This window comes from Homalodisca vitripennis, chromosome 4, assembly GCF_021130785.1.
Source record: "Homalodisca vitripennis isolate AUS2020 chromosome 4, UT_GWSS_2.1, whole genome shotgun sequence".
Classification (NCBI taxonomy): Eukaryota; Metazoa; Arthropoda; class Insecta; order Hemiptera; family Cicadellidae; genus Homalodisca; species Homalodisca vitripennis.
The window spans coordinates 169,514,613-169,541,012 of NC_060210.1; the positions used below are offsets into that span (position 1 = coordinate 169,514,613).

General features: G+C 31.1%; 1 protein-coding gene across 11 annotated transcripts in view; it reads left to right on the forward strand.

Annotated features, from left to right (window-relative positions):
* LOC124360589 (protein unc-80 homolog) overlaps window positions 1-26,400 on the forward strand; it is a 221,024-nt gene that overhangs the window by 163,483 nt on the left and 31,141 nt on the right. For all 11 annotated transcript variants that reach the window (XM_046814324.1, XM_046814330.1, XM_046814326.1 and 8 more), the window contains 8 exons: window positions 3,782-3,914; window positions 7,227-7,367; window positions 9,500-9,693; window positions 12,393-12,503; window positions 15,856-16,085; window positions 21,169-21,364; window positions 23,565-23,783; window positions 24,319-24,470. In XM_046814324.1, the coding sequence (XP_046670280.1) occupies window positions 3,782-3,914; window positions 7,227-7,367; window positions 9,500-9,693; window positions 12,393-12,503; window positions 15,856-16,085; window positions 21,169-21,364; window positions 23,565-23,783; window positions 24,319-24,470 (1,376 nt within the window). The remainder of the gene's footprint in view (window positions 1-3,781; window positions 3,915-7,226; window positions 7,368-9,499; window positions 9,694-12,392; window positions 12,504-15,855; window positions 16,086-21,168; window positions 21,365-23,564; window positions 23,784-24,318; window positions 24,471-26,400) is intronic.

Consider the following 26,400-nt stretch of genomic DNA (forward strand, 5'->3'; position numbering starts at 1 on the left):
AAATTATTTCTGGAGCATCAAACAATTTACTCTGTATTACCCTTATTTGTATGAAATTTGTTTTCAAAAAGTTGAGAAAGTTACTTATTAAAAAATTATGTAAATTACCTGTATTTTTGTATGCACAAATACAGATAATTTACATGGTTTATGAAGCTTTATTCAATTTATGAAATGAAGAGATATTGTTAATTTTCCATCATCAAAACAAGCAAGCAAGCAAGTAAAAAAGTAAAGCAAGTTTTGTTATTTTTATTACCAGACAAAATTTAATCCCCTCACGGTTTTTGACGTAATATTACATTGATAGCACTTGCGTAACAGTGTACTACTTATGTAATATTAAGTATCAGTTATTGTTTCCATTTTATTCCGTTGTTGCCAGAATATTACGCAAGAAGCATTACTATTACTAACAACCACGCGCCACGCAGTAGTTCTGGTGTTTGCACCAGTCACCAATTCGCTGTAGTTGCACAGTGCAGATAGCTACAGTGTGTTGTTTCATGTCTCTGCCATCCGTCCTGGAGTATTTTATGGTTTTATTTCTACTGTTTATCTTACCATGGAAACATCCAACACAAATACGTGATTAGCTTTGTTTCCCTGATAATGACACGAATACGGATAGTGAAAATGACTTAGTGGGTGATATATAAAAAAATAACTAAATATGAAAGACACTAAAAATAACTTTTTTAAATCAAAAGTACATATTTAAACTCCACAATATTGTCTTTGTTAAAAAAAAAAAAAAAAAAAAAAAAAAAAAAAACAGCAAAACAACATAGTTTAAGATACAAAAAGAAATCCGTATGCGGTTAATCTGTGGAGGTCCTAGTCAGCATTAAAGACAAAAATAAAAGAAGTCCCAGTAACAAACCCTGTGAAATTATCATGTTTAGTTAAATTATTGAACTTGAATCTATGTGAAACTTTTTGGAAAGTTTAAATGTTAGTTATTTCTACATCATGTTTCCATTGTTAAATATGATTTAAACCGTAATAAACTTGGTGTTTGTATTTTTAACAGAGCTTAGTTTATTTATTAGTATTCTATGAATACACTATCAAAGTCCTGGTTCATTACCACAAAAATTCCAATAACTTTTTCATCTATATCAATTGAATAAATGATTGATTGTATGAATTTAACATCAGTTGTTGTCAATGACCCTAACAGCCTAAACAGAACGAAAAATTGTAAAAAAAACTATTAAATAATTATATTCTCTAATACTGATGAAAAAAACAATATTATATATTTTAATCAATAAAAGCATCTTCATTAGTAACAGATAGAAAAGTAATTAACAGAATTGGTGTACTCATAGTCTGATGGTAATTAAAATATATGTTTTGGAGCTCCACCAGTACATAGTTAAGGTTATACTAGTTGGTATTGAGATTGCTTTGTGACAAGTATCCCTTAGCTACATACCATAACTATTTACAAAAACAGATTCCACACATTTACACGCTTAGCTGTGAATGCTTGAATGTGTGGCAATGGGTATATTATATGTTTACAGTAGTAAAGCCCTTTTTATCCACATTGATGAAAGGGAAGGAATCCTTAGAGGTATTTGATCTGGATGTCTATATATATATACATCTTCATGTTGACTTGAATTGAGGGTTTCCCCTCTATCAATTTTACCGACTTTGTTCAAGAAGCAGGAAATATTCCAGGACAATTCTTCTGTCCTTCCCAAATCAGGTGGGATGTACAAAATGTGTCTAAAATAGATGTGTAGAGTTTTAATTTCTTAATTATTCATTATTTTGTATTCATTTGTTTATTTTATTATTTATTTAATATGCTTTATACCTGTGTTGTTTTGTGAAAATGTAATAAAAATGAATTTTATTTATTTAGGTAAAATTTAATACAGTGTGTTGTCTGCAAAATTAATTTGAAATGCAGTTGAAAAAAGTAATCCGTGTGCCACCATAAAATAATGTGTAAGTAACAATTAATTTTAGCCTATAATATATCAATGGAATTATTAATTTTAAAATTTGTTTACTGAAACAAGAGAAGTTTTAACCAACAATACTGAGTAACCTTAAGATATTGAGGAATCGTTAGTACCAATGTCATTATGATGGATTTCACTTGTAATTGTATACTGACTGTGAATAGTAAAGACAGACAAATCAAAAATTATTGGTACAAGGGTTGACTTAAATGATTTAATGTAAAAGTTGTTTGCATTTTAAGTTTTCTCTAACCATCATAGTGGAGTCATATTTATTACATTATTTCTCTACTATGCCATTAAAATTTAAATTTCCTTTATTTTGTATGTTTATTTAATTTGTATTGATTTCAAGAACTACATTTTCTTGTAGTTGCTTTCTTTCAGTGGTGATCTATTTCTTTGAGATGTATTCATTGATATAGTGACTATTATATGATGATTGATAGAGGAACAAAAATAAGACAGCTGCTGCCACAATAAGTTATATTAGAGAATCACTAGTGCAGGGATCCTGTAATCTCCGTGAACCGGATCCTGCTCAATTCTGCTCATATTGAGTTTGATCCTGTGGATGTTTCTTGAGGGGTTTCTCTATCATTATACCATGATCACATTCTAGAGCAAAGGTTCCATACAGCACTCTTTGAAATGAGAAACATATGTTTCTTGCAAGATCCTACAGAAAGGTCTTGAAAAGTTTCAAAGAAGCCTTCAGTTACATAGATCCTGTGACTTCCTGGTAATAGTCTTTATACAGTTTCTGTGAGACTATTGGTGTGCTCAGTAAATAATCTCATGTGTGAAAATAACTAATATCTGGTAAGCTTACAGCCTCTATTGTTATAATTATTATAATGGTAGACTTGACCAAAACGCCAAATACATTTATATCTGATATGTCTCTTGGAGAGTTTTATAGTTCAAAAGAAGGCCTTCAAAATGGCTGGTGCACGCTCTGTGCTTTACCGGTTGCCAAGGAAGTTTTTATAGACGACCTTCATTCTGCGGTATGGGGAGGGTTGCGCCCTTTGTTTAACTCCGACCACCTGCTCGTCAGTTCTGCGTCTCCTACAGAGCCATAATCAAACATATCTGTGGCATGTATCACTGCTTCCTCAGTTGTCACAAGCGCGCGCATCTACTGCGTATCTCGTTATTATTCATCGTGTAATATTATTGTGATTAGTTTGAAATGTTTATCTTGTTTTATAGTTAAATGTAACTAAACTTTTCAGTAATGTAATTAAACATTTTACAACAAAATTAAAATTGATTTGAAATAAACAATTTTGCAATAGTTCTTTTTATCAATAAATATGCTAATTTTAAGTAAAATGCCCTGCTTTATATATATATTTTTTTTTTTGCTTTTACCTTTCATAATTTAGCTATGATAAAAATTAGCTTTGAACTTAAGCAAACAAAAATTTTTTACTTGTCTTGGCATTATAGGAAAGTTAATGGATTTATTAGTGGAGTACGAAGGGTTAATAAGACAGTCTGGCCCAATCATGCTGCAGGAAACAGTTCTGTAGTTAGTTTTCTCAACAATAGAACTATCTAAATAAAATATAACTCTGATTCAACAATAAGCTTTTAAATGCAAAGAAGATAAACATATTGCATCAATTACACTAATTATCACTTGTAAATAAAAAATTACAAGGTGTTAACATTGTATTTTTTGTGGATTAAGTATAGGAAATTAAAATAATGAGGTTAATTTAATTATATCTATTGAACACACTTTTCAATCAAGTCAAAGTTACAAAAAACAATTGTGTTTTATTTTACAGGTAGTTCATAGTGTTCATGGAATCATGTTTAAAGATTTGAAACAAATCTTACGTAAGGAACAGTGTGATGCTTCCATTCTACTTACAGCCAACGTTCCATCTACCAAAAAGATCATTGTGCATGGACCTCAAGGTACTAAAATATATAATAATCTTTCTATGCACACTAGTACAAATTCATCAAAGTCAAGTCATGGGAATGTATAAAAAATAAATAGGACTGATTGTTTAAGAAAAAGTTAAACTATTTAACTAAACTTTCAAATAGATATATATTATTTTTCTGAATATTTCCTCACCCTCGAAACACATTTGTTTCATCGAATTTGGAGCTTTTTTTTAGACCATCACTGTAAAAACTCCTTGAACTCTCATTTGGCCATTAAAGCACAAACACTTTCACCACTTCAATATCCTTGAAATGCTGGCCTCCAAGCACTTCTTTGAGGGTCCAAAAATGTAAAAGTCACAAGGTGACAAGTCTGGGCTACAGGGTGGATGTTCCAGTGTTTACCATTCTAATACAACCAAATTTTGCTCTGTGGCATTAGTCGCATGTTGCCTGGCATTTTTGTGCAGAAGAACAATGGTTGCTATTTTTTTTCTTTGAAATGATAATTTTACAGCATCCAGTATTTTACAATAATACTGTGACTTCAAAGAGATTGCTTCAATGTAAATCTCAGTTACTCTCATTCTTGAATGATGATCGTGGTTTTCAATTTCAATCTTTTCATACCCTTCAGAAAATCCTTTATACCAAGCAAGCACACAGGTTCTTGTACACAAACTGTGCTCGTAACCCCAAAATTTTGGTTGGTCACGTTTCTTCCTTGGCCAAAAATTTTGTTATAATCCAATTCTCTACAGAGCTTGCACTTAATGTTCACTCATAATTTTTTTTTTAAGTAAAGGGATTCAAGAGAGTTGCAGTCTGTTCCCCCTCTCTCTAACAGTACAGGCTACCTGCACATCAACCAATTTTATGGCAATGACTTCGGAATTTTTTAGATAACCAGTCCTATTTATATTTAACACACACTCGTATGTGTATTAATAGAATGTAGATTCTTTGCTTAAAGTTTGTTATCGACAAAGGATAGTTAGGAAGGATAATTATAGGGTTGTGTTTTAGACATTTTCCACCTTTATATGTTACAAAATTGTGTAACACTACATTTCAAAGTTTGACATCTACCCTTTTCCTCAGTTGTACTTAAAATGTACAATGTGTAGCAAATGACTGCCACTCAAAAAACAGGTATTATGCCTGAAGCTGGAGTACATAAACTGATGTCATCCATCCTCCTAAGTTGACTGGAGAAAGTGAACCTAGGCATTGTCATTGCATATAAGTCAAAGAGTCCAAACAATATGTCACACCCATACCAGTGAAAATGGAGCACTAACAAGAAGATCAATGTTGGCTTTTCCTGTGGTATTGTGGTGTGTCATCTGAAACAATGAGACCATTAGGTGATGATCCGGAGGGGGAAGGATAATGTAGATACTGAAGTGCTTTCAAACTGTAGTGTACATTTTCCCATCTAACTTTCATTAACTCTTCAACTATTATAAAATTCTTTATGCAGCAATGTGGCATTACATTTTGTACTACTGAAATACAAAAGGGTGACATTCATACAATAATCAGTAAAGATTGATGTAAAATGTTTACATAACAGCATGTCCAGAAATTAAAAAATTTGATGACAATGAGAGAGTAGTTAGGAAAAACTTATATACAAGTAAGAAGATTTGCAAAGCAGCAATTTAAACCAAAAGTTATCCAGAAATCAAAAAGTCTCATTGAGTGAGTAGCGTAAAGAAGGTATATGTAAAACTCTTATATTAGCATGTTAAGAACTTGTATGTTTCAGAAACATAATCAGGTAGCACACAGATAATAGTTAAATAAGTTTATGCGGTAGTATTTTAAGACGTAGTGAGGTCCTTTTAGGGGCCGTACTTTGCTTTGGTGGGCCCCGGGAAACATATTCAGCCAGGTCCCGTCATGTTCCACCACCACACCTCATTACACCACTTCACCCCTCTCCCCTGCCCCACTGTGATCCCATTGACAGAATCCTATTTTTGTTAATGATAGTAAGATTGAATATAGTTTGCTAAAAATTAGTATGGAAAAAGTCTTATTAATCCCATTTTAATCATTGTTTTTAATTCATTAGTTTACTAAACTTTAAACTTTAAAAAAATATATAATAATTAGTCTATTAGAGCATTCCACAACTTCTGGCCGATGTAGGATGGTTTTTCTTCAAAGATTGCTGTGCGATGTGGGGGCAGAACGTAGTTAGTTGCATGACGAGTATTGTACGAGTGGAAGTCTTTACCTGTTTGAAGACTCAGACTATGAGCATGTAGAATAACTTCTTGAATGTACAGAGCAGTGACAGTCTTTATGCCAAGGGCTTGGAAGGCTTGCCTGCAGCTTTGTTGAGGTTCAAGGTCAGCGAGGATTCTGATGGCTTTTTTCTGTAGGATGAGCACCCTGTTGAGGTTCCCAGCAGAGGACCCACCCCATACAGCGAGCCCATACCTCATGTGCGTTTCTACTAGGAATAGGGATTATTAATTGGTTTGTGGGGGTGGTAGGAAGATGAAACACTGACCTTGATATTGGTGAGGTAATACTATTCAATTCTAATAATACTCCATTTCAATCACCCACATTGATAAATTCTTGGAAAATCAACTGGGACAAGCGAGAGGGAGCTCTTTACTATAGGTATTATATGGCTCACTCTATTCAGTACGGCCAAGTATTTTTTACCTCCCCACATTGCTAAATTCTTGGAAAACCAACAGGCACGAACGAGAGACATTGCAGAGAGGGGAGCTCTTTACTATAGATATTACGTGGCTCACTCTATTCAGTAAGGCCAAAGCCTGTGTTGTGCTAACAGCAATAGTAGACTCTGCTATTGCATGTGATGCATTTTAATGCTATCTTGATTCTATTTTTAGGAATCCTAGTTCAGAAATGAGTCTTAGTTTATAAAGTGCTTGTGATAGTGCATAAATATGTGTGGATATTGTCTAAAATTATATTAAAAATTAAATACTTGTGCTAGTCAGATATAACACACATTGTAAAAATATTATATAAAATTAATTTTTATGCGTTTTATAATTAAATAGCTTAATTTAACGTAGATTAAATATTAATTAATAAGCTACTTTTCCAAACTTGGAAATTATAGTGATGGGTAGGTGTGGCATTTATCAGATTATGATGACATTTAAAGACATATTTTTGTATATATTTGTTATGCTGCAGGGTCAGCAAGCCATGATTATCAGGCAATTCTTCATAAATGGTATATATTCATATCTAACTAATATTGTAATGTGTAAAGTTAATAAATACATAATGTTTTTGTTTTATGAATTACATTTCCATAAAGATAATTTGCTGTTTTAGAGCAAGATGCTGGGGGTATACCTTCACAGTTCCCTGTCCAAGAAGATACTCAGTTCTGTCAGATACTAAGGGAGTCATTAGATTTTTTTGGTATCGATGAAGCACGTCACAAAGAATTCTTTTTGGTCGATCACAAAACTCGTAAGTATAAAAACTGGTTTAGACTAATGAAATGGCTACTGTCATCAATTTTTATATTTATGTAACACATAAGTTTTGTTCTGAAAGTAAACTCCATTTTCATCTAGTGCATTATCTTCATATATCCCTTTAACCCAAGTCAGTATAAAGCTAGCTGTGTATGAGCAATAATAGATATTTGATAATGTCATTGATAACTTGGATAACACAGATTTCTGAGCAGAAGTAGTCATGGCAATTGAAAATGTGCCAGACAGCTCACGGGCTTAAGGGGCATAACATCTTATAATATCAAACAGCCAGGCATCTTTAATGGTACTTGACACTTACTCGTTTAACTCAAAGGGAATGCAGGAATGCTCTATTGCAACGTAGAAAGAGGAACAAAGTTGTCCTTGTTTGGGTGCTGGATCATAAAGGCATTTATGAGTAATACCACCTGACGCCCTGGCCAAGATAGGCTCTGTAAGATTTGGTAGGACCAGAGCCGAGCTGTGGAGTAGCCTTATCCTTAATGTCTGGAAAAGAGGATCAGATATGAGACTTGGAGAAAGACCTCGTATTTGAAAGGCCATTTCTCCGGAAACGTCTAGCGTTCAGTAGACAGCTTCAGTGGGGTTGGAGCTTTCCATTGGCAATGATTGAAACCATTTGAGCACCTTTATAAGGTTTTGGTGGGCTTGATGAAGGACTTTTCAAAGTACTAGTAGTGTTCAATTGTCCTATTACAATTTATTGCATGAATAAAATGCTTTATATAATTTGAAATTGTTATTTTTGCCAAAACCATTTTAAGTAATTCTTGGTTATTTTTTAAGGGTAGGTCCTCAACTAATTTTAGGAAACATTTGCAGTTCCATAAGTTGTTCAATAAAGTAACAATAAAAACCTGTTACAGCTGTTTTTGTTTTAGTTTTTTAACATTTACTGCAACATAAATTGAAAACATTTTTTTTTATAATCTGTGTCAAGATACCTTTAAAAGGAGGTATCAAACGCCCCATCTTTACATTTAAAGATTTCCAAAAACGTTCCCTACCCCCAAAAAATAACCCTTACACATTTTTTTGGAGGGTTCAAAATAATTTAATTGAATTCTTTGGCCACAAAATAGGAGGCTAAAGCTGAAATGAAGTTTCTATTTTAACTTGTTATAATGCTCCAATCAGTGACCTAGATAATCTGGTTCATCCTATATTTATCAAGCTATCTTATATACCACAGTCATGTAAGGTAAATAAATTGTCCATATTGGGTGCTAACCATGGGAATTCAACTTGTTATAGTCATAATATAGCTATAGAGATCCACAAAATAAGTGGTTTTAGGAAGAAGACATCCTGAGGAGTAAATACTTGTGATTTTTAGCACATAAAAAGTTATAAATTATTTTCACAGAATCTTAATAGTGTACAAGTTTATGTGAAACAAACTTCTGTACAATACTTAGCAGTGTATAATAAATATTTATTGTAACTTTTTTAACGAGTACAACATTATTTTTAAATGCCCCGGAATTATAGGAATTTCCAACTGCAAACTGGTAGATAAAAAAATTGTTTATACATTTTATATGGTTTGTGTTATTTTTTAACTTAATTAAATTTGAATCAAATTAAAAAACAAATAATTGTTAAAATTAGAAAGTTTTCTAGAAAACAAGGTTTTAATTGTATTTTACCTAACATTTTAATTTTAATTAATTCTTTTATAATTTGTAAATGTAACATTTTAGATTATGGTTTGTTAATATGAGTAGTTTGTTATTTTGTTAAACATCTTACAAATTTAATCAAAATCGTTAGAAAATTGTTTGTAAGTATTTGTTTTTCATTCAAAAAATCTTTCTTTGGCCAAAAATGTTAATATTAAAATTATATCTAGTTATTCATTAATTAAATGAGTACATGCACATGTATGGATGGACTTTTTTTCCCAGAACTATCTTTTTCAATTAGGAGGGAAATGTTCACATGAATTTTTCCTCTGAAAACCTCACATTTTCGGACAACACAATGCTTCCAATAACAACTAGGTAGAAGAACGTTAATATTATTGAATCCTGCATATTTTTGTACTACTATTACACGTATTACAACAGGCCTTATATGTCTAAATATTGTATTTGGCAGATCAGATACACAATCCAACATCTTATGTCCGAGATTTCTACTTCTTCAAGCGGTCCCAATATCCACAACTGAAACTTGTGCATATGAAAGCAGATGAAGCATTCAACGCTCTTCAGCGACAGGAACTCATGCATAAATTTGTTGAGATTGGTAAAGTTCTGCTCACGTGGGCTATCCTAAAAAATGTTGACATGGTTAGTATTTAATACCCATAAGCTTTAAAATTTGTCACTTAATTGTGTAACTTCTTTATAAATTAGTTTATCTATTAATATTTTATCCTTTTTTCAAAGGGAACCCATTTTAATGTAATGAAACGGTCTGTCAAAGGGTAATTTCTTGGACATTTTTCTTCATTGTGGTGACAAATGAATTACCTGTATCATTATTACCTGTATTATGGTGCAAGCAGTCTCTTATACACTAATGACTTAACTTTATACACTAAAGTGTACTTTTGTGACTAAAGTATAGCTGATTTGTACATCATAAACTCAATCAGATAATCTCAATTGGTTTTTCTCAAATAAACATCTCTGCAGTATGGACAAATAAAAAAATCATAGTTTTTAGTTTAGCTCATAAAACCAGCCATAAATATGTAAAGCTGCTTAGTTCCTTTACTGATATGTTATACTGGAAGAACTATATTAACATTGTGTATAAAACTTGTTTAGATTGGGAACTTTTTACTGTAGAAAGATATAAACTTTATCTTAATTAATATCTTAGAACTGTCTACTTTGGGGTTTTCAGTCTTATGTAGCATACAGGTATGGTCTTACGTTATGAAGTCATTCCATGATTCAAAAGAAAGTTATTCAAACGATTTGTCGTGCTGGGCCACATGAACACTGCAGACTACCACTTATTTTTCACCAGGCAGTATATATATTCACTCAACTTTTATGTAAAGGTTTAGTCAATGATTAATTGTACTACATAGGTACATATGTAAAGTATAGTGTTTAACTGACAAATGTTTTAGAAGCATTTTTGTAATTTTTATTTATTACTGACAGTGCCTATTTCTTGTAAACAGGTAAATGACAATAATATTATTGATTCTTGGTTGCTATTTTTATCTTCTCTTGCCCTCTTGACGACTTCATAATATTAATCAACTGTTAAAAAAGTATTTTCTTTTAATTGGCATTAGTCTTAACTTCTATGAATGGGAGGATTCCTTTCAGTTAATTTAGTTGTTTAGTTTTTAATTTTTGTACTAACAATTTTATCAAAAAGTATGATATTCTCAGATAAAATCAAAGTAATAATAGTTAAAAATCCATTGTTCATGGTCCATCTAAGAAAAGAATTCATGTCCATATACCATTTTAGAAAAACTTGTATTGCAGCCTCTTCAATTAGCGTCTCCTTATAAGTATGGTGTTTCTAGCTTCACCTTGATATTTTGAATAAAAACAAATAATTCTTTTTCCGGTTATAAAGTTGCATGAAATATTTGCTGTCATAGCTATTAATAATTACTTGGTATGAATCTTGAATACTGTGCAGTTTTTTCTGTTGTTATGTTTAATAATATAATTTTTACAAAAAATGTACCAAGATCCCATGATAACCAATGTATTATCCCTTGAAATTGATTTCCATTCTCTTTTATTACATGTTGGCAACCATGAATAGTTTATGGCCTCTTAAAAGCCCAACAAATCTGAAGAATAAATGTGTATTTTAAAAATAATTTTCATATATAAGAAAGAAGATACTAAGAGATTTACTGTAACAGATTATCTACCACTTACAATATCGGTGCCATTTCACAAAACATTAAAAAGAACTATGTAAATGCATAAAATTGAAATAAATCAATGTATGTGTGATTAAAACATATTTTTTGTATTATTTTATGTTAAGCCCATACAAATATCAATTTTAATTTTGTTCATATTTTACCGATAATTTGTTCTCATTGTAGTAGTCCAAATATGACAGAATAATATTCTATTTAAAGCCATGCATTTATACTAAAAAATAAATCTAAGTACAGTACAACTTCACATATCCAGACCTCATTTTTCTGCATCTCTGGGCTATCGAGATCAGTTTTACAGAAGGGAGGAAGTCCAATTTATTACAGTATATAACAATAATTATTGTTGATTTTAAACTGTAGTTTTTTTAGTTAACACATGTTTTGCATTTAGAATAATGTGTACAATACAAGAAAATTAACAATGGTGTAGTAGTATGCCTATTAAAAGTAGATAATTGTAAATTTGGTAGATTGAAATGGTTTGCTTCGAAACAAACAAGCATTGTAGATGACCGACCAGAATTCTATCAGCAACTTGTTCTTCAACGGTAAACAAAGGACAGTAAAAACAATTCTGATAATGAAAAATTGAAAGTTATTAAGACTCATTCTTATACCACACTGCAACTATATATCGGCTGATGGTAGATTTTGAGTGACAATACAACACTTTGTTTGCGGAAATTAAGACCTTGAAACGTCTGCATGATGGTCGTACTTGTCCGAAACTGTGTTCCAAAGTTAGACAGAAGGGATTGAAGAGATTGAAATTAATTATAGAATAGAGATAAATTATACAATTTATCTCTGTAAAACGAAATAACAAATTAGCTGTATAACTCTTATACTGTTATGTTTGTAATAAATAAATTTCTTTTTATCTGTAACCTAGTGTGTTTTACTTTATTCCCAGTTTATCTGGATTATTGTTTATTCAGATCACTTGTGGTCCCAAATAATCTGAATGAAGGAGGCTTTACTGTACAAGTCAACAAACGGGACGAGGAAATTCTAGTACAAAGAGTTAAACTGTTATAATACATCGTAATCTTCTCAAAAATACTTACTCAAAACAATCTATGCTTCAGTTTTATTTATTATAAACAATTTCCACAGGTAGTACAGCGTGTTGTGTTTTTACATGAAGAATTGATGAAACTACCTTCATTTCCACGCAAAGCACTTGAAGCAGATTTAGATCTATACAAAGGTGGAGAAATGGGAAAGGTAAATAATATACTGTTAAGTTGAATTGAACTAAAAAGATTTTTATTCATACTGTGTACAAGATTTCATATATCAAATAGCATCAGAAATACTATATTAGTTTTACTAGATAAGTATTATTTTACAGAATTGATTTTTATGTACCAATATCAATTATTAAAGGTTTATATCAACAAATAAACTTCTCAATATTGTACAAATCATTTCCTAATAGATATTGTTGTATGTACCTATTCAATTTATTTATGTTGCTTGTTTTCTTCTTTTACATTAGGAGTTAAATGTTAGAAAATTTCAAACCAAGTCTTTTCATAAAAGTTGTATGTGTGTTTAACTTAGTGTTTAAATTGTTTGTACTATTCGAATATTTTTTCCTCTCATAAAGAAAGACAAGAATCTATCATATCTAATATTTAAATTATTTCTATTGTAGTTTTCGGGAACTATAAAATTAAATCTGATTTTGATATGGATGTACTTCCATACACCTCTATTTCATAATAAATACGAGGATGTATGGGAACAAAATAGGTTGTATTTAAAACAGGCCCATTTTACCGAATAGGCACGGTAGGCACGTGCCTAGGGCGCTAGGCAATTGGCATTTTTGGGGGGGCGCAAAAATTGGAAAAACACATTGCTGTGGTTGTATCAGCACGCATAATCATCAAACGAACTTTTTCTAGGCTGTCTTGAGCTGATAAGTGAATTTTTATCTATTTCTCGCGAAACACGTAGCAACACATGGTAACAAAGGCAAAGGTAGTGTATTATACCTTTCATCTGACATTTGCAGTGAATTTATTGAGATTATAAGCAAAGAAGTACTAAAACAAATCTTAAATGAAATTAAGCAAGCTCGCTATCTCTCTTTAATCATAGACTCCACACCTGACGAGTCGCACACAGACCAATTGGCTGTAGTACTGCGGTATGTTTCATTGCCCAATGCTTGCGCCAACGAACGCCTGATACAACTCTTACCAAGTGTATGCCACAAATCTGGAAGTTTGGACTAAGCAACCCTCAGTTTACTAGAGAAACTTGAGCTGGATGTTGATAACTGTCATGGACAAACTTACGACAATGCATCAAACATGTTGGGCATATACTCAGGTCTTCAAGCAAGGAATAACAGCAAAAATGATCTTGCTGACTATGTACCATGTGCAGCTCATTCACTAAACCTTGCTGGGTGTTTTGCTGCTGATAAGACGTGTCCAGATAACACACAATATTTTTTACATTCGTACAAGGGCTGTATGCTTTTTATCTTGGCATCCACTTACAGTTGGAACATCTCAAAAAGTCACATTGAAAAGAGTTACGGAGGAAAATCAAAGAAAAATTAGAGAAAGCTAATGGTAAAACCTCTGAGTGACACAAGATGGTCTGCTAGGGTAGACGCTCTTCGAGCTTTAACAATAAGTCGACATGAATTAATAGATGCTCTTGAAGAGCTAAATAAAGCCGTTACTCAGACACTATAAACACAATGCACAGCCGCTGAGTTTCTAAAAACACTTGGAAATTTCTAAACCACATTATTAACTGTGATCTGGGACGAAATTCTCGAGACAGTTGATAAAACAAGTAACAAGTTTGGCTCTTAAAAATCAAGATTTATACATATTTGGTTCTACAAAGGAACTTGAAACACTATCCTCGTTTTTGAGGGAAAAGAGAGATTTATGATGTTGAGTCCAAAGCATTGAAACTTGCAAAAAAAGAAGAAGCTGTATATGACAAAGTAAGAAAAAGAAAGCTATTGCCCGATAAAAAGAAGGACAGAAGCATGGAAGAAACATCTCCTCGAGAAAGATTTCGCACTGGGGTGTTTATTCCCATTGTTGACAACATAGCTTCGCAGCTCAACAAAAGAAGGGAGGTCAATAAAATCTCGACACAAGATTTAAGATCTTAGAAAATCTAGAAGAAAACATTCCAAAGAGGTTGCTTGTGAAGCTAAACTGTTAGGAGAAGTATACAAGAACGATATTGATGGACAAGACTTTGCCCAGGAATGTAACCATTTCAAACAATGCATGGTCTTGGAGAACCTTTCTAAGATCAAAGATATGCACGCCTAGATAAAATCAAACGGATTGGAGAACACGTTCCCCAATTTGGAGGTCGCTCTCAGGATATTTCTAACCTTACCTGTGACGAACTGCACAGCTGAACGTAGCTTTTCAGCTTTGAAAAGAGTAAAGTCAGAAATTAGATCATCAATGGTTGATGAAAAGATTAATGGCTTATTGTTGCTGTGCACCCAAAATGAGATTAATTTAAAATTAAACTAAGAAACATTATTGATGACTTTGGAATACCGAAAACCAGAAAAAAAGCTATTGCTTGAATCTCTAGTCAGTCAGGTAGTAAGCTAACAAACCAAAAATGATCCAAAGAAAATGTGATTAAACGAATACTATATGTATATGATTAAATGTAAATACTTCAAATGTAAAGAAGGGAGAATGGGTGTAACAGGTATGTTACACACATTCCCACCAGAGGCCAGTAGAAACCTCTCGGCTACTGGTTCAACATCAAATTTTTCCTGCGAAAAGATTAACATCTTGTATTAGAGGCTGTAGATCTGTTTATACTATTTGTAAATTTTTGTCATGAAGTAACTGTGCTGCATGTGTCAGTGTTTACAGGCTGTAGTATTGTCAGCATACACACATAAATTTAACCCATATGAAATAGAATATAAATAAAGTTTCATATTGGTTATGTAACATAAATATAAAAGAGTCCCTTCACAGATAATTAGGAACTATTTTAAGCATTTGTTTTTCAAGATAATGTTAATTACTCCCAAGATCAGATTGTAATAACACCAGTTCTTTACACTTTATTCCTAATTGTGGTATTGCTTCTAATAATTTGCTGTGGCAGCCTTGGCTAAATTCAAGAACTGACTTTTGCTGAAACTGTGAAGTGACTTTAATATTTTTATCCAATGCTTTAATGATTTTTTTACAAGTTTATTAAAGTTGCTGTATAAGATGTCTTGGCCTGATTTCTTGCTGCTCAAAATGCAGCAACAAATTAATTTCAAAAAGTTAAATTCATGAAGTGTTTTTCCAATACTTTTGTCTGTTTTGGCTGAACCACAACACCCATAGAAGTTGTCTGGATTGTTAGCTTGTAAACTAATTGTACTTGCCCAGACTGTTATTAAATTGTTCATTGTTATTTCTGTTATTAAATACACTGTTTATTTATAGAAAAATATATAAATTTAATGTTTATTTTTGAGAATAACTTTTAATTGCTTTCTATCTGTTTCTGTGATATGTTTATGTATCGGTTCCTTTTAACTTTCAATATTTGTTGTTGACAGGAACTTCTAGGGCTTGATGTGCTTCACAAATTCATGTGGGTACGTCTCATAGCTCGAATGTTCGAGGCTATGGCAGGTAACTTCGCTTACTCTGGTGACATCCATCTTTTCCTGAATGTGCTCAATGGAGCAGTTATCCTTCACAGTGAAGATGCATGTATTCTACGATATGTCATGGCTACCTACATTAATGCAGCCCATAACTTCAAAAATATATTTTCAACTAATGGGTAAGTGACTAACACTGTCTTAAATTTTAATAAACCTTCGTTGCTGGAGTTAATCAAGGAACGCAATAATGCTAGGAGTGAGATCCCCGGGTTCCTTCATTTGTTACTTGAGTTTCAATTTTGTTTGCCCTGGCTCATTCTGTCTGCTGTTGGCAATAATTTGACACTGTTGGACAAATGCTTATCATTCAAAAAGAACAAAAATTGTTATGTAAAACTTTTGTTATGATTATAATATCACTATAATACTGTACTAATTGAACGAGTTTTTAGTGATTTAGACAGTTTAGAATGGCCATTAAAATACTGATGACAGCTCAAACTTGGCAGACTAACCTCAGCAAAAATAAATACTACCATTGATTAGATTAGGTCATTTATTTGGAATAATTGTCTGTCATTGTTTTGTTTTTAAGTTACAAACAGTAAACCTAAATTAGTAAATTAGCATTCTTAATGTTTTCCCTTTAAATTTCATCATCAAACAATTATTATAATTTAATTTACTATCACTGGTAAATAAATACAAATTTTTGAATATTTATTTTATTATTGTAAGGCCTTTCGGAATCAATGATATATCAAAATGTATATTTATTTACGAATGATACTAAATTAAACTTTTTTCCAATGCCCCAAGATTCTTTATTACCTTTATGTGACTACAATTTTAAATCTTAGTTATAAGGCTTACATGGCCATGTCATAACCAACATCAAAGGCTTTGCATGTATTAAAACATTGCTCTCAAACTAAATTCTTGAAATATTTTAACCTTGCTATGGAGAGCAATTTTTAGTTAACAGATGTTTTACCGAAACTCTCAATTAAAATATTTCAAGTAGTTGATTCTGTAAGAAAACTTAAATTTTGATGTTACAATTTTCAATGTGTTATTTGATATTTACACTCCAATTTTACTTATTAGAATAAGTAAGATCTCAAATTGAAATCTTATTTATGTAGACATAAACTTGCCTTGTAACACACACTTGTAAACTTTATCACAATTTACTTTCATTAGTTTTAAAAATGCAGTTAGTTGTGATCTACATATAGAAACTTCTATCAAATTAACTGTAAACTGTTTTATCTAAATGTGTCAGTACAGAGGAAATGGGTCAAATTTTAGTTCATCAAAAATGGAAAATTCATGATGATAAATGCCTCTCAGAATGTTTGATTTTCAAAGTTTTTGGCCAAATAAACTCTTTATATTGGACATGGCTTCAAGCATGTCATTGTTTAGGGAAAAATTTGCATGATACAATAAAGAAATAAAGGAGGAGGTAGTATAAAAATTGTTCATGAAAACAAAAGTAATTTTTATTACTTAGTTTGATCTTCATATCTCCACCTTGTATTTCTGAAGTATTAACTTACTGAAGATGAATAATGCATGAAACTACTAATTATTAAGAGATTCATCAGTATACCTGGTCACTGGATCAAATTACTGAAGTAATTTGTCAGCACAAGTTTGAAACTGCAATAGTAATATTTATATAATACCAAGGTAATATACTACTAAAAGGAACAACAAAACCAAATGTTCCATCCTATTTTTGATTTCTAAATTGTGAATTATCAAACTTTATGATCCTTTTTTAATTTATATTGGACTGTTGTTACAGAATTGGTCATTTGAGAAAACCCCATAAGTCAATTTTTAGCTAAAATTTAGTTTTTTATATTTTTGCAATCAACAGATATAAATACACAGTTCCTCTGAGAAACAACATAAGTCAGACTTTTTTTTACCACTTTATAATGCCCACAAAGTTTTAGTTCACTTGAGAAACACCATAAGTCAGTGACTTATAGTGTTTCTCAAGTGAACAGCAGCAACAGTTGACACCTTGATCAGTGATCAGCTGTTTACATTGCACTAACAATTCCAGCCCAGGTTTGAGGTTATGGTGGGATATTAAAGAGTAGCCTATTTTCTTTGTTCGTCTAATATCGAAATTGAAACATTTTTAAAATCATTATCAGAATGAATGAGCTAGATGTTAATTTAGAGATTCAGAAACGTAAAGGAAAAAGGGTGTTCTCAATAAATCCGAGTACAAGGCCGAAATAATTAAAAAAGCCAGAGTTTCAGGAAGCTCATACATAAGTTGGACTGGAAAAGAAGTACCAGAAATAACTCCAGGAGAAGATTGCAAGTAAGTATTTTTCACTTTTATTATGTTCGTTCAAGTACTAAGCTTACATATTTGTACATATTTTATGTGCATATCTCTTAAATGTCATATAATAGTAGATTATAAAAGATAGAAGTAAAAACATTTATTATTTACTACTGTCCTATTATGGACTACGTCAGTTTTTCTACCTTAGCTGTCATAGTGCTATAGCAATAATTTCTATCATTGTGTTTGTGATAGCCTACTTTTTTTAGCTCTTATCCTGTAAACACAATTTAATATATAATTACACACACACACACACACACACACACACACACACACACACACCACATACATGAACGCACCATACGCATACCTATTACTGTTGGAGTAACACTATATAAACTAAAAACTTTCTTTAAAAAAATCCTTTTCACAATACACTTTGGTATAGACTAAGTTTCTATCCTTATATGAAACCAATAAATTTGATGTGTTAAAGTGAAGAAAAATATTTTAAACACACTCACACAAACAATTGCAACATGGCCTAATTGATGCAATATAATCTATAACATTGAAGAAACTCTTTAAAAACTTTAAATAAATAGATATATTCCCAGAAATAATTTGTTGTTTTTTTCAGGTGTCGGCGGAAGTGCTTCACAAAAGTGGCAGATGAAGAACGGAAAACGGATATTTGAGACCTTTAGAAGTTTGGGGTCTAAAAATGAGCAAGACAACTATCTACAATCTTTGATTGCAGCAACTGAAGTTAAACAGAAAACGGCGGAGGAAATCCAAGTGAAATATCACGTAAGCCAGATAGAGGAAATACATTCATTTACGAAGTATCAACACCATCTGGGAAGCAGCAGGTATGCAAACTTGCATTCTCTAATATACATGGAATAAGTAGTGACCGCATCAGGAGATTGACAAAACTACTAACAGAGGGTAAAAATCCTCAGGATATGAGAGGCAAAAGTGTCTGGGCAATGCAAAACCAACTAATTTTGTCAAATAGAGTTAAAGAAACATATCGCTTCCTTTCCTGTGAAAATAACACACTATGGTACAACTGATTATAGCTACTTGAATGAAAAACTTAATGTTCTTGAGATGTATAAACTGTTTAAACAGGCGAATCCAGATATTGATATTGGGTACAAATTTATCTTAATATATTTAAAGAAAATTTTACTCTGCATTTTGGTCGTCCACAGGTCGACACTTGCTGTACTTGTGAGGCTATTGAGATAAAAAATTAAAAGTTAAATTCTTGAATGATATAGCTAAAAGAGTCCATGTAGCTGAAAAAATAGTCCATAAGCGCAGGGCTAAAAAGTTTTACTATAAAATCAACGAAGTTCAGGAACAGGCTGCTACTAATGAAAATATTGGTGGCATATGTATTGATTATATGCAAAATTTACAGCTACCAACTATCCCAGTCCAAGAAACATTTTATCTCAGACAACTCACTGTTAGTGTTTTCTGTGTCCATAATCTTAAAGACAACAGTGTAGTATTTTTTATGTATCATGAGGGAATTGGTGGTAAAGGCCCAATGAAAGTCTGTTCATTTTCTGTTGAGCTACATTCAAAATCATTTAATAGAAGGGATTGAACACTTACATATTTTTTCTGACGGATGTGGAGGCCAAAATAAAAACCACTCAGTTCTCAGATTGGCAAATGCCTTGGCCTCCACAGGAAAGTTTAAGACAGTAGAGCAGTATTTTTCCTATTAGAGGGGCATTCTTTTCTGCCCTGCGATAGGGGACTTTTCAGTTATTAAAAGAAAAGTGAGAAGGTGCGACAGAGTGTACACTGTTAAGGAATATGCTGAAAATGTTCCTAAGTGCCTCATTAAAAAAATGAGTTCTATGTGGTCCTACCTGAGTCAGAAGACATTTTTAAATTTCAAGGATTGGTGGCCTGCATTTTTTAAAAAGAATGTAATTTCTCAGGAAACACGAGGCAAAGATGTGCCCAAAGAAAAAAAGGTTTCTTTTAAAATCTCAAATTTCATGCAGTTTTCCCATTCACATGAAAAATCCTGGTATAGTAAAAGTAAAAGACTTCATTGATGGTGTAACTGAACACACTTTTGATATAAAAAACACAAACCGTAATAGGTTGAACCTGCCTACACAAAAAGCTTATCAAGAGGATTGTTGTACCAATAAACAAGAAAAAAATTGATGACCTTGAAAAATTAAAGCCTTATTTACCTGACGATGAACAAATAAAGATGTTCTACGACAAAAATATTCTCATGGAAAACTGTCAATAAAGGAGATGTTGAGATAGATTGAGAAAATATTGCTTAAAACTCCAGAACTTTGTTTTATATATTAACATGAAAAATAATTATATGTTAGATTTACTAATGTAAATTATTATAATAAACATTTTTAGCTGTTTAACTGACTTTATTTTCCTCCATATCAAAATCAAGTGTCTCTATTTTCCTTTAAAACCCTATAAGTCATTGTTTTTGCTCCATTTTTCTTTTAAAAAGCCCATAAGTCAAAAAATTATTTTTAATATTTCTATGAACTTAAATACTTATAACAGGTAAAATTTGTAAATTCACAATTCTAATAGTGAATTCTATAATTAGATTGTGGTTTTTTATTATTTGGTGCAAAATTACCAATCTGAGAGTGATTTTTTACATTTACCAAAAGTAGGTTTTTTTGACTTAAAGGGTTTCTCAAATGACCAATTCGTTAAGTTAATTGTATAAGTTAAAAGTATATTGAAATAACTAACATAACATTTTAATAACTACAACTAGGAAATTGGTTGAGCTTTATTATTTTTATTTCACAAAACATGTATTACAACAAATTAAATTTATAAACATGGACATCTAAATCTTAACACCATCAGTCATCTAATTACCATTCTTCTGGTAAACTAATTTTTAATTGTACTTTCAGCTATTTTCTTATCATTCCTACTCTGCTTCAACTGTATGCCAGCCACCAGACAAACAAGCTGGTCACCAGGACTGTGGAGTATGTTGTCAAGCAATTTTATTTGATGAATCGAAAACCCTTCATCCTCCAGATGTTCGGTAGTGTGTCTGCTATTCTTGATATTGATGATACTGCGCAATTTGGTGATGCACATAAGGTATCATAAAGTTAATTAGTTTAGTTAACAAAAATTCGAATTTTTTTCATGTATATGGTTTATTGTTTACTATTATTTCAACATTATTAGAATATTTTCTAACCTCCAGAGGACATTTACGTTTGAATTTTATTCATTATAACTAACTGGAGATGGGTCGATTCCAATACTTGATACTTTGATTTAGAACAGTATCGATGTATCCTCTTTTCACTCGATTCCGATAACCAATATTTTCAAAGTATTTTATTTCAAAATAATGAATAAAATCAACACAAGTGCCGTAATATCATGACTAGTGATGTGTCAAAGCTGAATCTAAAATCTACTGAATCTTCAAATAAATTTATTATTGAAGTCTATTATTTACTTATAGATGTGGACACCAGTCTATAAGTAAATTGCCAAATCACTAGAAATATGTGATTGCTGTAACTTCTGTATGGATAAACGTAGATAAATAAAATAATTACAATAGTTTTTAAATAATATTTGGCTCACATTTTGAATTTTATATATTTATGATTGCGTATCAGTACTAGAATTGGAATCAAATGTTTTTGGTATCGGCTCATCCCTAATAAATATGGTGATATACATTTTTTAGAATGGGTTATGTTCTTATTTCTTACTAAAAAATAATACAGGAATCAGAATTGAGAATCAAGACCATAATGTTGGTATCAGAATCAAAATGTTTTTTAATGAACCCATCACTAATTAGAACTTTTTATTGGATTTATACTCTTTCATCTATGATTTAAGTATTAACCCTTTCAGTGCTGCAGTGTGTACATAGTATAAAATATGCATAAATTACCAGCGTCCACTTAGTAGGTGATTCATACTTTATTATTATCCATATATTACGTTTTTTTTTTTTAACTAACCATTTAGTTCATGTCATTCTCCTAAAACCAAACTATCAATTGTTATTGATTTTTCTCTTTCACTGTCTCTTAGTAGTGATTGTTATTATTTCTGAAATTTAGATGTTTGTTTCGATAAGTAACAAAATGGCTTTTTGCCTTATTTGTTTTTTATTGTGATTCTGTATTACATTATAAGATCAAACAATTTATTATATATGACTTTTATTTAATTTTACATGCTTTTTCATATAATGTAAGTGAAAAAAATATATAAATACTGTATATACAAAAATTTACTTCAAACTTTAAATTTACAATCCTTATTTTATAATAAACAATTAAACAATTATAGTCAGAATGGCTGGTTTTATATATATATATATATATATATATATATATATATATATATATATATATATATATATATATATATATTACCAGACACATGTAAAACTGTGAGAAATAGTCTGGCAATTTATGCATATGACTTGGGGAAATGATAGTGGCACTGAAAGGGTTAAAATAGCCTCTTGAATATTGTGCACTTGCTTTTGGTAGTGCTTACATTTTTGTTGTCTATAACTAATTGTAATACTGGATTTAAAAATATGTTTTACCAGAAACTTAAACATTCTGCTTCAGATGTCTATTATATTTCTTGCACCTTTATGATACACAAAGCTTTTACAAGTCTATGGGTGATACTCAGTTAAAATTATGTTTTAGGCAATTCAAAGATCTTTAGTGACCCACAATCTAATATGATTTCTCCAGCCAAAAATCTGTAAAAATGTAATATATTCATATAGAAATCAACAAAAACCATTAATTGAATGAAATTTTAAAATAAAACAGTATTTCTACAAGGTTGTTGGCGGATGATTAAAAGACTTGCTGTCTACAAGACATTCTGAATTTGTTTGACAATGGCCAAGATGTACTCAAAAACATTATTTGAACTTGTGCTGATTCTTGTGTGTTAGATAATACCCTGAAACAATAGCTTGATCACCACAATGTTCACTCATGAGTAACAATGGTAAAAAAAAACAACAGAACTAAAATATTAATGTATATTTTTACAAATTAACATCAATAAAAAAATAAATCTCAACAACACACAAAATATCTCTCTACCATTAAACCTCAATATTCTTAACCTACATTTCACGCATCTTTAATCTGAAAATCCAATTAAGTGCATTTAATATATTTTACTGAAAACTACACAAAATACCAGTTTAAAATATACATTTTTTAATTTTCTAGGGTAGATTCTCGAATCTCCTACTATATTAATGGGTATATTAATTAATATATTGCTGCAGGTTCCGTCATCCTGTCTATTCAGCCTGCTGCTTAGCCTGGAGACTCCATCACCTGATCCTCTTAACATAGGAGAACTGGTCAAAGAAGAGAAGCCCCTGCAGGCTATTGACTTTTGTTATCATGATGAGAGTGAAATGGTCACTGTGCTTGACTGTATCTCTCTCTGTGTAATGGTGGTTGCATATGCAGCTGACTCTCTTAGAGCACAACAGATGCTGGTAAGTATATTCCACTAATACTTAGATCTAGATATTTATGTCCAGTTATGCTAAATTTCAACCCACCTCTTTTACACCAATTCTGTTGATTGAATGAAACTTACGTAATCTGAGAGAATAAAATCTTTTAATATTTTCACTCAAAAAAAGAAGAAAACATAGTGTAATAACCCAGTAACAAAAGTAAGGCATATTTGGATAAAGACATGGTGTGATATTAATTTAACAAATCTCCAGGCACATGAAGAGAATTTGTAGCTACTTCATTCTGTTTTTAACACAGTTAGAGGAACTTGTGACACCTTGAACCCAAACAAATAATCACCTATGTATTATAACAATCCACTATCAACAGTCAACCTTTCAAAATATAGGCCTAAATGTAATCTAGTAATATGATTGACTAGTTCATCATCATCATAATCTGAACTACTTTTGAATGGTTTTTATTTTGCAATCATTCTCTCAATAATAAAATAGCAAACATTACATATTTTATTAGCAAATTTTTAAAAATTGTTTTTTAAATTGGCAGACAATTCTAGAAGCGGTACTTCCTTGCTATCTCCAGCAGATTCGTCTACCAAGTTACCGCAGACTACAGGAAGGAAAAACTGAAAGAGAAATAATAAGTCAGCTGGCGATTGCTATAAAAACTCTTGTAAATAACTGTGAGGGATTAGCAAAGTAAGTATCGCAAAGTGAAAACAGCTTTATTATAAGAGTAGCAATAGTATTATCTTGTCAAGTTATCAGTAACAACCTTGCTTTTTGTAATTATTTTATTAATAGTAATTTTAAATTACTAGTTCTTTCAAAGTAATTTTTTATTTGTAAGTTATTTGTTTATTTTTTCAGAGAATAATTTTCGCCCTCAGTGTTTGTTCTTTAACTCATTGATATAGTAATTATTCTGTCCCCTCAAATCCTGGTCGGTAATTAGTAAAAATGTAGGAGTTTTACCCTTCTAACATTTGTACTGTTTGTATTGACTAATTGTTGAATTAAAACATTATTTGAAAGGAATACTTTTTTGTGCTATGATCATAGTGAAACTATTAAAGTCAAAATTTAAAAAGTTTAGTAAAAAAACTAATATCAATAACAAAAAAACAATGTTTTCAATGAGGTATGTTATTTATATTTTTTTGGGTAACCCATAACATTTCCTACAGAGGAAAACCAAAATAATTTTTAAAAATTTAGCAGATTTACCTTTTTGTTTTTTAAATGTTTTACATAAAAATCAACAGGTTGATTGACCTACATTACATAGGATTACATTAGACATTTTATGGTAGTAAGTTTATAGTTTACATTTAATAAATAATTTTACAAACTTAAAAAATCTATTCCACACAGGTGAAGAAGTATTTACAATTTTTATATAGTTTGTTTTTCTATTATAGTGATTTTCTTGTCTTGAAAAAGTGTTCAGTGATACAGTGACAATTATAATTCAGTATTCAGTGTTTTTATCATATCACTGTCATAACACAGTCACTATAAAGCACTATTTAACCTTCATAATCACATAAGTTTACGGTTTCATCACAATAGGTAATGTAAACTAACTATTAGATAGTGTAAAAAACATTCCAAAGAAACAATAATTGAAATGAAAAAGAATAATAACCAGAATATCTAGTCTCAGACAAATGAAATAAAAATACAATATTCTGCCATAACCAGTAAAATTGTGTTGTCTGTGTTTATATTTAAAGTGTTAAATATTTAGAAAGGACATTTTAACAAACAATATCTACCGATAAATAGTATTGAACAGTGCAAGGTTACATAAGTAGCAAGTGTCTCGACAATCAGTCCTAACCCACCATACGTAACCAGTATGTGTCATAATTTACCTGACATTGGTTAAGAAGTCAACAGACAAACAATATTAATTTCCAATTACACAAATTACTACAGTAATAATCTTGATAGACAATATCTGATATTTTTGTATTTTTTAGTTAGAGATCAGAAGTGAAAATATATTTTAGTTAAGAGATCACAATTTAAAAGATACTGTGTGTTTGAAGGGTCAAGACACATATAGAATATTTCCAGGGAGGAGATTGGCTTATATATCTAAATTTAACTTGTACTTTAAACCACAAGAATTTGCATTACTAAACTATATACAATAGAACGTCAATAATCCGGATTAATTGGGACCAGACCCCATCTGGATTATTGAAATTACCTTAAAAAAAGGCCAGTATACACTATTTTAAGTACACAAACATTTTAAAAGTTTATTCTCTTATACAGTAAAGAGTTTAGAGGTGAAATTAATCAAAAACATCTTTTATGTTCAAACACTGTATTGTAATTTGTTAGTAGCAACACGTGTACAGTAAAAAAATCAAACACAATTTGAGATTTTTTTAAATGTGTAATAGGTTTTTGAACTGCAGTAGTGGTTTGTTTTTTCACAGCTAAGTCCTTAATTCGTTTTAAAAGAATCAGCTGAGTGGGTGTGTCCTGCCAGTTTCTCCACTGCTACAAACGCTTCAGAATGAGTCGGCTCTGTTTCTCCTGTCTCATGTTCTGGGTCGTCACTGTCAGATTCCATTGTTTCTGTTTCCTCAGAAAGAAATTGCTTAAATAAACA